At 58.9% G+C, this 13,756-nt stretch overlaps 1 protein-coding gene across 1 annotated transcript; it reads left to right on the top strand.

Annotated features, from left to right (window-relative positions):
- The first annotated feature begins 9,684 nt into the window (after positions 1 to 9,684).
- TLX3 (T cell leukemia homeobox 3) lies at positions 9,685 to 11,730 on the top strand. Its single transcript, XM_026010366.2, has 3 exons — positions 9,685 to 10,117; positions 10,407 to 10,650; positions 11,520 to 11,730. Exons 1-3 carry the CDS (start codon positions 9,685 to 9,687, stop codon positions 11,728 to 11,730), a joined length of 888 nt encoding a protein of 295 aa, XP_025866151.2.
- Positions 11,731 to 13,756: the final 2,026 nt, after the last annotated feature.

Here is a 13,756-nt window from a genome sequence, read left to right as displayed (position 1 = left end):
AGCATCCCACAGGACAGCGCATAGCCCTCTTGGCCTCAGCAGCATCTGATAAACTTGAGAGACAGTAACACAATTAAATGACTTACAAACAACGTTTGCTTTTCACTGGCATAAATCTGAAATGGTTCAGTCTAGAAGAATTAAGCTGTGCAATTACTGCCTGCAGAGATATTCCTTCAGAAGGAGTCGGGTAGCCCCTGCAAGAGGTGCTGGGTGGTGCTGGCACCCAGTCAGTCCTTCTGCTTCCATTTAACTTTTAAGACAAGCTGAAGGTGCCTAATTAGAATATACATTCGAAGCAACACTGACCCCTTGGGCCACCCAAAACAGGTGCTAAAGTTCAGATTTTTAGAGGACAAAGCACAGCTGGTTTCCATCCCTCCACAAAAACTCTTACCACTGTGAGGATTGCAACTTAACCCAAACCCAGGACATGAAGGAGGCTTTCCAGTTTGTGGTGGACTGTAACTAGGCTATTAATTTGAGATTGCCACTGTCAAATGGCTTTTGTACCTCACTTCTCTGTCTTCATGGCTCAGGCTTGTAGTAAATATTGTGCCCTTTATTTCTAATAAGACATGAAAGGTTGGCCTTCCTGGTGAAGAAGTAAATCCACAGGCTCCCATTATAATCACGTTTCCCAGACTAGTGTTTCTTGAAAGCTTTCTCAATACTTGAGTTTAGCAACAGGCTTGTCACACAGAAGCAAAGTCACCCAAGTTTATCTGAAAATGTTTTTCTTCTGTATGTGAGCCCAGGAAATCAAAGAAACGTGTGTCACAGAAAGCATTGCTTCTGGTATTCCACGGATAAGCAAGCCTTGGCTATACTTCATTAGCAGCAGGAAATTTTCCTTGAGAAGGCAAACTCTAAATTTTATAAAATATCAGCTATTGGAAGAAGTCTGACTTGACAATTTCTGTTTCAGGGGCTCATTACTGCATCCTCATCCCACAAAAATGCTTCATAGAAGGCCTACCCCAGCCTGACACTTCTTTGTAAAAGTCTAGAACCTAAAAGCACTGCACCACCTACATTGAAATGCTCACAAAACAGTAAGAGTGTGCACTTGCTTTTCTTTGCCACATTGCCAAAGGTCACCTGGTGGTTTCACACCAGCCAGGGAAGGCTCTGTCAACCTCGGCCTTGGAGAGCTGCTCCCACAGGAGGACTTGTCAGGCCTGCCCCCACTGCCGACTTCATCGTGGTGGGGGATTTCCGGAATGCACGGGGAGGCCACACACGGTCTAAGAACAGACACAGCACACCCTTACCAGAGCACCTGCGTGCCCCTTATGTGTGTTCTCTCCCTTGATCTTCACAAGAGCCCTATGAAGATAGACAGCACTACTCCCACTCTGCAGAAGACGCTAAGGCCCAAAGGTGGGTACATAGCCTGCACAGGTCACACAGGTGCATGTCTCTCTCACCTGAAAGCAATTCCTGGTTTCTGCCAAGAAGACCTGTATTTCAGAACGGTGAGTTGAAACCAGTTAGTATTTACATCCACTTCCATTTGTTTTTCTGAACTCTGTGGCTTACATAACAAATGACCCCAAAATGCAGTGGCTTAGAACAACATTGATTGTCTCACAGTTTCTGAGGGTCAGAAATCTGGGTTGTCTGCTCAAGGGTCTCCCACAGACTGCCATCTCCACAGACTGCATTGTTGGCCAGGGCTCCGTGGGGGACAGACTTGCATCCATGCACACTCACAGTTAGGAGTCAGTTCCTCACAGACTGGCCATCTGAGAGCCACAGTATCTTGCCAAGTGGGCCCTTCCATGGGGTGGCACAAAATGGGGCACCTTGCTTCGTCAGAGCGAGCAAAAGAGAAAAGACAGTGCTGCAGTCCGAAGTCCAACCTCTTAGCTAACCTCAGAAGGGCCATCCCATCACTTTTGCTGTATTCCATTAGAAATAAATCACTGGTGGGACGCCTGGGTGGCTCAGTGCTTGAGCGTCTGCCTTCAGCCCAGGGCCTGATCCTGGAGTTCTGGGATCGAGTCTCACACCCAGGCTCCCTGCATGGCGCCTGCTTCTCCCTCTGCCTGCGTTTCTCATGAATAAATAAACAAAATCTTAAGGCAGCCCCGGTGGCCTGCAGCCTGGGTGTGATCCTGGGCTCCCAGGATCGAGTCCCCTGTCAGGCTCCCTGCATGGGGCCTGCTTCTCCCTCTGCCTGTGTCTCTGCCTCTCTCGCTCTGTGTTTCTCATGAATAAATAAATCTTTTTTAAAAATTCTTAAAAAACAAAAATCGTTCTTTAAAGAAAAAAAGTAAATCACTGGCACCAGCCCCTCCCTGTCCAAGGGGAGGGGTTACACAAGGGCCTGACTACCAGGAGGCAGGGACCTGCGGAAGCCATTTCCTGAGATGCCTGCCAGGGCTCTCTCATCCTGTCTTTGCTGGAGAGGTTGAGTTTGGCTCCCAGTTTCTACTTTGAAACCTGGAAAGGAACCCTGATTTTCTTTGGAGGGCTAAGTTCCATTCTGTACCCTGAGGACGAAAAGGGGGTAGGGAAGCTGGGATGTTTCAGGAGCGCATTATACTGCATGCTCTGTGCTCACCGAAGCTGTTTGGGAACTGTGCCCCCTCCCACAGCCTGCCCTGGGAAGGGATAGTGAGGACCCCTGGGCAGAAAGTTCTCTGCAGGGACACCCAAACATGTGGAATCTACAAAAAGAGGACTCGGTGGATCTGTTACGTGCTCTCACACGATCACAGGCGTGTGTGATTCACATTCAGCAACAGGAAGAAATAAATGGTGCAGACGGTTCTGTGAGGCCAGAGTGAGGGTGAGGTGGAAGGTGCAGGCCAAAGCTGGCTCACCTCATTCTCCTGAGTCTGCTGTGCAAACGGGCATCGTTCATGCAAGGGGCGAGTGGGGGAGGCTCAAAATCCAGCCAACTGCTTCAGCTGATACTCAAGCAAGGAACAGTGTGAAGGTGTTTTGACTTCCACACTGACTTAACAACCTGACCCTGAGAAAGCTCTATCCTGCATGTGTTCTAGATGTTTCCATTTTTCTGTGCTTTTCATTCAGGCTTCTCTAGGAGTGGGGCGTGAGGGGGCACTGTGTGATCATCCCAACTGCCCGGAAAAGCCATCTCGTCCCCCCAGACTCGCTTCCACTGGCCCTGCCAACCTAGAAGTGCTGTTGGGTTATGGTACTGGAGGTCTCTTTCAGCATGCAAAACAGGCCTGGCAGGTAGCCACCAACTGAGACTCTGGACGATTAGCTACCCACAAACAGAGAATGGGGCATGAGAATAAAGAACAGGATAGTCTGGATGAGAGAAATTGGCCTAAGTGGAAAATGTGGCATATGGGAACCCCCATCTAGATTGAGGCTGGTCCAGCAGTTTGGGGGCAGTAGCATCTGGGGGAACTCAGCTCCTTACAGAGAGAAGGGAAAGAGCACCTGGAAAGAAGAGCAAGGCTGGGGCAGGGGCGGGGGTGGGGGGGTGAGGGGGTGGGGGGGGAGGGTGGTGGTAAGAGTTTCAAGGCGAAAGTTAAATGATTACAACCATGATCATTTATTGAGCACCCACTGAGCATTGTAAATTGCCATCTCACTTAAATTTAGTATTTCCCAATAAGACTGTCAAGTAAGTAGAAGTATCCCCATTTCAGAGATGAGAACAGCAAGACGGAAAGACTAACCCGAGGCCACATAAGCTTGAAGAGTGGACAAACCGGGTTTCAAAATCAGGTCAGCCTGACTCTAGGACTCATGGTTCTTTTCGTCTCGAACCCCTGACACTGGGTACCTCACCACGGGGCATCAGGGACAGTGGGTGGGGAGGTGGATCTGGAACCCTCTGGGGCCCCCCCAAATGAGGCTGGACCGTCAAAGAAAGGCCAGTCCGACACCTGGGCTCCTGAGTGCTGTGTCTACAGGCTCTGCCACCGATTCATCCTCCTCCCTGAACTTTATAAAATCGTTCTTGAGACTTTTTAATGTTTTATTGAGGTGCAAGTTTACGATGACAGCAAACCTTTCAAACTACAGCAAGAGTAACCTGCCTCCTTGGCATATTAAAAAATAATGGTAGTGTCGGTTTTTACGTCCCATAGTTTGGATTGCTGATAAGAGCGCTTCCTTGACAAGATTCTTTTTGAGGTTTACAGAAAGCGTAATAAAATATGTAAGTTACATTTCCACAAACAAAAGCTATAACATAAGTTATTTATAAGCGTGAGATACAAACAGTATCACGATAAATAAACCATAAAGGGTACCTGCAACATCCATCTTAATGTAATTTGCCCAACCAAAGTGTTGAAACAAAGTCAAATTTAGTAGAGAAATCTGTCAGGAAGAGAGGAAAGTTGTAGAACACGAAATGGAGAAATTGGCTGCTGGGTGGTGGAGGGGAACAACAGGGCATGAGGTCAGGTGTGGGGGTGCCTCAGAAGGCCCCCACCTGGGCCGCCCTCGGGCGGGGTGTCCTCGCCCCCAACCCCCTGGTCTGGGTGCACTGGCCAGTCCCAGCGCCCCTGCACACGTGCCCCTCAGCCCAGCAGCCGCCCTCCCTTCCTGTCTGCCACCCTGTACCCTAACCCCCAGCCCCCACCCAGCTCCCGCCAGCTTCATGTGGCTGCCTGGCCCCCTGCCAGGCTGGGCCCTGCTGGGCCCTCCCCAAGGCAAGAGGTCCTGGAAGTCCTTCATTCGCCCACCATAGAGAGATGGCCGAGAATGAGACAGTCTCTGCCTTCAGAGAGCTGCCAAACAGGATAAATCAGGTGGGTTCCTGGGGCAGGAAGGCAATGAGGAAAATAAATGGAGATGGAGAGTGGTGGGGGAGGGGAGCAGCTTTGAGGGCGTGCAGAGAGGGGGTAGAGCAGAGCCCCCACCCGGGGCTCCAGAGATGGAAAGGCACCAGCCGGGGCTCCAGAGATGGAAAGGCACCAGCCGTGGGCAGAGCTGGGGAAGCGAGGGCTGAACCGCACACGCCCAGGCCTGGGCGCACTGGGATGCCTTCCCCCACCCTCGGGCCTGACCTTGCTGTGTGCTCTTCAGTTCAGGACCACAAACTCGTGATGACAGTCCTGCGATGGACCCCTGCCCCAAGACATGGAATCAAACGCCGCGACCACTGTTCTGTCCTGAGGGAACTCTCAGACACCTGGGGCTGGCAGGGGGATGGAAGTGAGCCCCACCATGGCCAGCGCCCCCTCCTGAGCTCCTCCACCAGGCCCCTCCACTGGCTTCCCCTCCCCACTCAGTCCTGTGATGGGACCCTTACCACCTGCTCCCAGAGTAGAAATGGGGGTCTGGGGTAAAGAGAAAATCCTGGGCTCTCCAGTCAATATAGTCCTGGATTCAAATTGCAGCTCCAGCCTTCCCAGCTGTGTGTCCCTGGGCAAGGGACTTCACTCCCCTAAGCCAACTGTCCTTTGAGTCTCATGACCTGCACTGGGGGACACACAGCATACAGTACCAGGTGGCCTTTGCCTTCCTCCAGCTGGCAGAGTTTGGGGCCCTTGAAGGTCTCTTTGGGAACGTTCTTCCCCTAGTCCTCCCCATCGTGGGGAGTCAGCAGTGAAGAGCTTAAACTGCCTTACTCCCACTATCAGATGGGGAAACTGAGGCCCAAAGTTGAGACATGGTCCAGAAAATCTGCATAAGGGCTCAGTACATGTGTGTTGAATGAGTGAATAAATTTGGGCAGGTGTCTTTAGCGCCCTCCATCCTGAGAACTGCCAGTGCCCCTAGAGACTTCTATCTAGGGTGCGCGAACCAAGAATGGAAGGTGGAGAGGTAAGTGACCTGTGACGCGGCATGTCGCCAATTATGTGTTTGTGTCTTTGTCTATGGAAGTATCCCACGGAATCTTCATCAGCCTTTCAAACAGGACTGCCGACCCGAATATGTTTAAGAGCCCTGGTTCCACCTCCTCCACCCCATTTCATGGATGGGGAAATGGAGTCCAGTTCACACAAGAGGTTGGTGGCAGAGCAAGACTGAACCAACCCAGCCTCCTGTACTCGGGGCAGTTGGGAATCCCACACCCGGTCTCCCACCCTGAAGCCACCCCTCTCTGCTGTGTCTCCCAGCAAGGCCTCTGCTAGCTCTCCCCTCCTCCCAGCCTCTCCTTAGGGAAGCAGACGCGATGGGCTGCATTCTGGAAGTCTTTCTGGCCCCCACAACCCCGGTTCTTAGGATTCTCATTTCCTAATCTCTCTTCATCTGCATCTGCGTGTGTCTCTGTCACTGTCCGATTGATAGCAGGCAAGAAGGGAAAGCACAAAATCAGAATTACAATCTCAGACGTAGACCAAATGCGCATCAAAATGCATTTGGGCAAAAAAGTGCTTAGAGGTAAAGTTATGACCTGAAATGTATTTATTAAAAAGACAAGAAATCCCAATAAAAACTAAATTTTCACCTCAACAAACAATGAAGAAAATGATTAATGAAAATAAAACATTCCTCAAAGACACAGCAGAGAAAAGAAGAGAGGGAAAAAAAAAGTCTTATCTTTAAGACGCACAAAATAAACAAACCTTTGGCAAATATGCTAAGAGGAGGCACAGCTGACTAACACGGAATAAAGAGCAGAGGACATTAGGTCGGATTCACAGGAGAGTCTGGAACTCTCGGAGAATCTTCCCACAGCATTGTAACAATGAATTTGAAAACTTGGATGAAACGGACACTCTTCAGGGCACGGGCTGCCAAATGTGAGCGGGCATCACAAGCACCTGGAGGGCTTGTGAAAGCAGATTGCGTAGCCCTGCCCTAGAGTTTCAGATTCAGTAGGTCTGGGCTAGGGTCCAAGAATTTGCATTTCTACCAAATTCCCAGGTGCTGCTGCTGCTGCTGGCCCAGAACCCCTGTCCTAGGGACTACTCTCTGCCCCATTTACTGGCCTTCCTGGGCTAACAGCTCTGCTCTGTGTGGGTTGGGAAGAAAGACGGGCTGTGATCAGGGGCCCAAAGCGCCTACTGCGGGAAGACCTTGAAGCCAGGCACCTCAGAAAGCTGGGCCCCAGGCGGTGAGGCCGAGCGCTGTCTGCTGCTGAGTGCTTTCACCAGGCTGGGCTCATTTCTTCCCACGACACTGGTACTGTTGCTTTACTAGACCAGAAACTGAGGCAACAAAAGATGAATGATTCCCCCAGCCCACAGCTGGTAAACAGAGGCCAGAGTCTGGTCCTTAAGCACTGGGCCACCCACCATGCCCTGGGCGCAGTCCCAGCCACGCCACCCACCTCTCTTTGATCCCAAGCCCACATCCCCACGTGGGGGTGCGCCTTGTTATCGCAACCTACCAAAGGCAGGGAAGTGAGGAGGACAGGCCTGGCACCCAGGGCTTGGAGGCCAGAGGGAAGTGGAGCCCGGGAGGTGCCTCCTTAGCCCTGGACACGGAGGGCTGCGAGCTGCATTAACTCTCTGACCCTAAGTTCCCTCACCAGGTAAAAAATGGGATCAATTACCACCTTTCCTCACAGGGTTGTTGTGAGGAATAAGTAAGCGCTCACCCCCCTGCCTGGCACACGCGAAGTTCTCAACCTACAGTGGCTCTACGTTGCCGTTAAAGTTATTATTATATAATCCAGTTTCTCACAGGCATGTCCACAGACCTTATCTCATTTACTTCTCACAGCCACCCTGGGGGTAGCTATTACCCTTCCTGTTTTACAAATAAGGAAAATGAGGTTCGGGAGAGGCAATGAGGGAGCAAACAGCCCCCAACCACCAGTGGCAGAGTCTGAATTAGAAGCAGGAGGCCCCCAGCATGAAAACAATGACGTCTGCTCCGCTTGAAGGCCCTTGCATCCCCCAGGGAGCAGAGGAGGGCTCACCCAGCCCCCCTCCCCACCCCTCAGTCCCCAGTGGTCTCATCACCTCATCCTCCCCACTCAGAAGAGCCAGCGACTTGCCCAAGGTCACGCAGCCGGTGGTGACCTGACTCAGGAACCCAGGCCTTAAGACCGCAAATCCTGAGACCTCTCGGTCTTTGGGGGCAGATTAGAGGAAGAACCCCCCACATGCTGCCTCTTCCCCTTCCTGGTCCCCTTAGGACTGGTCCCTTAGATAGACAAATACATCTTTTTCTTTCCAAGAGACCCAGACTCTGCAAATAACAAAACTGCAAACAAACAAGAACCATCAGAATAATACATCAACCATCCCGTTAGGGGCGGAGTGGGAGGGCAGCCACAGCCACTGGGTGCCCCCTTCGTACCAGGCCCTAAACCCTGCGCTCTCCCGGTATCTCATTCCAGGCTTAGGACAATCCCACAAAGCGTGCATTGCCCGTTTCACAAACCAGAAAACCAAAGCCTACGGATAGGAAGCCACTGGCTCAAGGTCACTGCGCTACACCGTGCCCCACCCGAGTGTGAGCGCTCCGCTGCGCTCTGGCCGCCGCGGGCAGGGACACAGGGAGAGGGGCCTGGCCGGGGCGCAGCCGTCAGTTCGCACCTAACGATTTTAGGACTCGCGGGCGGGCGGACGACGATTCTGTACGCCCCCGGGGCAGACGGGCGAGGCCGGGGGTGACCCGCCCGCCGGTGCCGGGGCGTGAGCCGAGCGCGCAGGGAGTGGTCGGCGCCCGGGCGGGGCGGGCCGCAGCGGGGGACTCGCGGCTCCGCCACCGCCGCCGCCGCCGCCGCCGCCACCCGGGGAAATCCCGCTGTTGCTCTCAGCACGAGCCGCCCCGCGCCTCGCCCGCGCACCCCGGTGCCCACACCCGCCGTGCCTCGGGCGGGCTCCCACGCGCGCCCTCACTCCCGTCCATCCTGCAACGATTCCGAGGGGCCGGATCCCCGCTCCCCACCGGGCGACCCTGGGTCGCTAGAGCAGCCGGGCCGGGCACGCGTGGGCACCTGCGAGTCCCACCTCGGTCCGCCCGGCGGGAGCCGGGGAGTGTCTCCAGAGGGGCCCGGGGCGGGGGGATTCTCCCCACGCGGGTCGGCGTCCCTGCGAGCGCGGAGCACGCCGCGGCCCCCCCCGCCCCGCGCCCTGGGGGCGCGGCCCGTGCGCCGGCTGGTGCGCTCCTTCGGCGGCTCCCGCGGCGGTGCAGGGTCCGAGGCGCGTCCGCGGGGTCCGCGGGGTCCGCGGGGTCCGCGGGGTCGTTCCGGGCTGGCGACTCCATCGGAATGGAAAGGCTCCACACGGTTTGGGTTTGCCCAGGTGAGAAAAGATGTGCAAGAAAACGAAAGCCCCCCTCGGCCGACGACCGGCTCCCGGGCAGGGCGCCCCGGCCGGGCCCGCGCGGCGGCGGGGAAGCGGCCCCGGCCGGGAGGAGCGGGGAGCGTCTGCTAATTGCAGCTTCGTTAGGTTTCGGGTTTGGGAGGCTGCGGTTCGGGCGCTAATATCCGCCGCCCATTATCCCGGCTAATAAATTTGACCTATTGTTCGTTTGTTAAAATGATGTCACCTTGGAACAGTCCCTAAGCTCCTATTTCCATGAATTAGGCCTTTATTGAAAGCCGGGAGCCAATGGGAGGAGAGAGGCTTGTTGATCGCAGCCAATGGCTGCGGCGGGAGAGGAATTAGCAGCGGAAACTCCAGGTTCGGTTCAAGAAAGATGACACAGAGCCTGTCGGGCCCGCGCACTCTTGGCAAAGTTTCAGTGCGACGAGAGGCGCCGGGCGCTCCATGGCCGCGCCGTGACAGGGACCCGGCCGCCTCCCCGCCCAGCCCAGCCCAGCCCGAGCGCCCGCCCAGGATGGAGGCGCCCGCCAGCGCGCAGACCCCGCACCCGCACCCGCACCCGCACGAGCCCATCAGCTTCGGCATCGACCAGATCCTCAACAGCCCGGACCAGGACAGCGCCCCGGCCCCGCGGGGCCCCGACGGCGCCAGCTACCTGGGCGCGCCCCCCGGGGGCCGCGCGGGCGCCGCGTACCCGTCCCTCCCCGCCTCCTTCGCGGGCCTCGGCGCGCCCTTCGAGGACCCGGGATCCTACAGCGTCAACCTGAGCCTGGCGCCCGCCGGCGTGATCCGGGTGCCCGCGCACAGGCCGCTGCCCGGGGCCGTGCCGCCGCCCCTGCCCAGCGCGCTGCCCGCCATGCCCTCCGTGCCCGCGGTCTCCAGCCTGGGCGGCCTCAACTTCCCCTGGATGGAGAGCAGCCGCCGCTTCGTGAAGGACCGCTTCACAGGTGAGCGGGGCCCTCCCGGGCGCGATTCCCGAGGCCCGAGCCGCGGAGGCCGCCGAGCCGGGCCGAGCCGGGCCGGGCCGGGCCGGGCGGCCTCGGCGGGAGGGAAGCCGGGGCGCTCCGGGGAAGGGGGCATCTCCCACACGGCCGGCGCCGGGGCCGCGGGGGCGCGGGGGCGCGGGGACCGCCGGAGCCGCGGGGACCTGCGCCCCAGCGGGCGCCCCGGGGTCGGCGCGGGCCCGCGCGGCGGCCGAGCCGGGCTGGGCTTCAGGGGCCTCGCGTGTCTCCGCAGCGGCGGCGGCGCTCACGCCCTTCACCGTGACCCGGCGCATCGGCCACCCCTACCAGAACAGGACGCCGCCCAAGCGTAAGAAGCCGCGCACGTCCTTTTCTCGGGTGCAGATCTGCGAGCTGGAGAAGCGCTTCCACCGCCAGAAGTACCTGGCCTCGGCCGAGAGGGCGGCGCTCGCCAAGTCCCTCAAAATGACGGACGCGCAGGTCAAGACGTGGTTCCAAAACCGGAGGACCAAGTGGCGGTGAGCGGCCCGGCTTGGCCCGGCTTGGCCCCGCTTGCACCCGCTTGCACCCGCTTGCACCCGCGCCCGCGCCCGCCCTCCCGGGCCGCGCCTCCCCACTCCTTCCCCAAGTTCGGCTCCCGTCTCCCTTCCTGCCGCCGCCGCGCCTCGGCTCCCCCGCATCCTCAGCCCCCGTGGCCTCGTGCGCCTCCCCAGCCCTCCGTGTTTCCTTCCGTCTCCGCGCCCGCTCGGTTTCCTCCCACCTCCCGCCGCCGGCATCCGCCCCGCCCCGCCCCGTGCCCGCCCGGGGCCTCTCGCGCGCGCCCCCGCCGCCTCCCGCTTGCCCTCTCGGATTCCGACCGTGCGCGCGGGCTCCCCATCCCGACTCCAGCCGCGTTTTTATCCGATCCCTATTTCCACCCAACCCGGGAACGGCGAAGCGATCGCGGTTCGGAAGAGAGGTTCGAGAAGGGCCTGGGAGAACTGGAAGAGGCCGGCCCGGCCCAGGGACCCTGCGCGGGCAGCGCAGAGCCCCCCACCCCCACCCCCCCGCGGGCCCCAGCGACCCGGCCGTCCGCAGGGCCCGGTCAGTTACACGCACGCCCTGCCCTTGACGTCCCGCAAAAGAAACATCTTTGTTGTTGGCGAAGCCACGACACCCGGACGTGCAGGCGGGCGGCGGGCTGAGTCCCCTCCCCGCGACCGCCCGACACAACAACGAAAACAAGCGCTGCCAACCCACTCCCCGGACGCGCGGGCCTCGGGCGCGCGGCGCCAGCAGGGGTGCAGACGGTCCCGGCCCCGAGGCTCCCGGGAGGGCCGGGGCCCCGCCGGCGGCCCCGCAGGGCCGGGTGCATGACGGTGCTGTCCCTCTCCCTCCCCCGGTGCAGGCGGCAGACGGCGGAGGAGCGGGAGGCGGAGCGGCAGCAGGCGAGCCGGCTCATGCTGCAGCTGCAACACGACGCCTTCCAAAAGAGCCTCAACGACTCCATCCAGCCCGACCCTCTCTGTCTGCACAACTCGTCGCTCTTTGCTCTGCAGAATCTGCAGCCCTGGGAGGAGGACAGCTCCAAGGTCCCCGCCGTCACCTCTCTGGTGTGAGCCACCAGCGCGCACAGTCACCAAGGATCGCCGCCCCCACCTGGCGGGGCGCCCCGGGCCCCCAGCCGGGCTGGGGCGGACCCGAGGCCGAGAGGGACAGGGGCCTCCGAGCTCGAGTAGGCCCCGGGGCGCGGCCGCATCCCCGCCGGCCGCGGAGGGGGGCTGGGCCCGGGCTCCGCGCGGCTGCACAATCCGAGCCCCCGCCCCGCGCCCAGTCCCGCCCCAGGCCGGGCCTGACAAAGAAAGCGCCTTACGTTTCTCCGCCCCTCGCCCGCACCCCCCCGGGCCGGGCGCCTGTATTATACTTTGTACTTTTGCCCAAACGTGTAAATAATAAAAAAAAAAAGTTTTGGCTTTTTTCTTTAGAAACCGGCCACCTGCTTCCCCCGCGGGGGCCGCTGGAGGAGGGGCGGCCGACCAGGTGGCTGGGGGGAGCGCCAGGGCTGGGGCACCCTGCGTTTGGGCTGGGTCCACTCCTCTCCTTTTCCGTTCCTTTTATTTAAGTCGTTTTATTTAATAAAAAAGTTAGCTATTTCACTTAACGCCGCTTTTATTTCGTTTTCGTTCCAATAATGCTCGGCGAGCCCGGCCCCGCGCCCCAACCCCTTCGGCGTGGCAGGGGGCGCGTCCACATCTCCAAGCTTCGTCGGTTTTCGCCTCAGCTCCAACCGCGGCCGGGGCCCGGGGAGGACCCGCGGTGCAGGTCAGTGCGCGCCGGCCGTGGGCCGTCTGGGCGCCGGCGGGGTGGGGCGGGCCGGGGCAGGGCACTCGGCGCCCAGAGGTCGCAGGCCGGCGCCGGGCAGGGCTGGGGATGAAAGGCCCCCTCTGGCGGGTACCTAGGTCGTCGCGGGCCCACCTAGCGGGTGAAAGGCACCAGGACCTCGGACTTCTAGGAACTCAGAGCCCTCCCCGCCAACCCCCTGACCTCCTTCTTCCAGTGAGGCCGCAGGCCCTGGGCGACCCCAAGGACTGGCAATAGGGCACCCGGGCGCACCGTGGCGGGCTGAGTGCACAGAACCGGGCACGTCCTGGGGCTCCAGACGCTGGCTGGCTGAGGAGTAAGCGCGGAGCCAAACCCCCGGCACCCGCACCCTTTTGGGTTACGTGGGGCCGCAGGTGGGGCGTGACGTCATGCAACGTCACCGCAGCCTGGCCTGGCGGCGTCACTAGGCAGGAGAGGGGCGGGGCTCCTGGAAAGCCTGGACCGCCGAGCCCAGGTGTGAAAGCCGCGAGGCCCGGTCCACGCAGCCTTCCCTGGGCCCGGAGGCTGGGAGTTTCGGGACCACCGGACGGGCGGCGGGTGGTCCCTGACGACAAACGCGCTTCGAAGCGCTCGTGAACGTTTCCTCTTGCTCCCTCATTTTTGTTTCCCTTTTATTCGGTCTTTTAAATTTTTTCTTACTTCTGGACGCTCCACTTCTTTCTCTACGATGTTCTCTATTTTCTACTCTACTCGTGACTCCCGGCCTCCGTGTGACTGTGACTTACTTTTTTTTTTTTTTTTTTTTTTTACAGTTTTTTGTTTCCCTATATAGTTCGTTCACTATTGCTTTTAGTTTTTCCCGACTCTTTTTTTGTCGCCCCCTGCCCCCCTCCTCTCTCCATTTCTGTCTCCCGCCCGTCCTCTGTCTCTCTCTCCAGGTTTCCTTTCCTGCCTCTCTTCCTCCTTGCCTCCTCTCCTTTTGTCCTTTTTGTTTTCTTTCTCTGGCCTCTGAATCTCTCCGCTTCCAACTTCCTCGGTGCCTGTCCCTGCCACTCGCTGCTGGCCTCCGTCCCCTCCTCCTGACCCGGCTCCCGTTAGCTCCCTGGGGCGAAACGGTTCTGGGGCCGCCCCACAGGCCCTAGAGCCGCCCCCGGCCTCGGTACACCGCCTCCCCACCCCCCACCCCGACTCCCCGGGCCAAGCGCCACCCTGCGGGCGCGGGTGTTCGGGCGCCTTCGTTGTACGCGGGCTATGGGATTGTCTACACCGGCAGGGCTCGAGAAAGGGGAGGGAGTCTAAGAAACGCCACCGGGGCTCCCACGG

This window comes from Vulpes vulpes, chromosome 4 (assembly GCF_048418805.1).
Source record: "Vulpes vulpes isolate BD-2025 chromosome 4, VulVul3, whole genome shotgun sequence".
Lineage (NCBI taxonomy): Eukaryota > Metazoa > Chordata > Mammalia > Carnivora > Canidae > Vulpes > Vulpes vulpes.
Note: the sequence above shows the minus strand (reverse complement) of the source record. Positions and strands in the feature narration are given on the sequence as shown.

Excerpts from the sequence above, each read along its gene's own strand:
- TLX3 (XM_026010366.2), top strand. The coding sequence starts at position 9,685 with ATGGAGGCGCCCGCCAGCGCGCAGACCCCGCACCCGCACCCGCACCCG. Across the intron at positions 10,118-10,406 it reads CGTGAAGGACCGCTTCACAG|CGGCGGCGGCGCTCACGCCC; the intron begins GTGAGCGGGGCC and ends GTGTCTCCGCAG. Across the intron at positions 10,651-11,519 it reads AACCGGAGGACCAAGTGGCG|GCGGCAGACGGCGGAGGAGC; the intron begins GTGAGCGGCCCG and ends CCCCCGGTGCAG.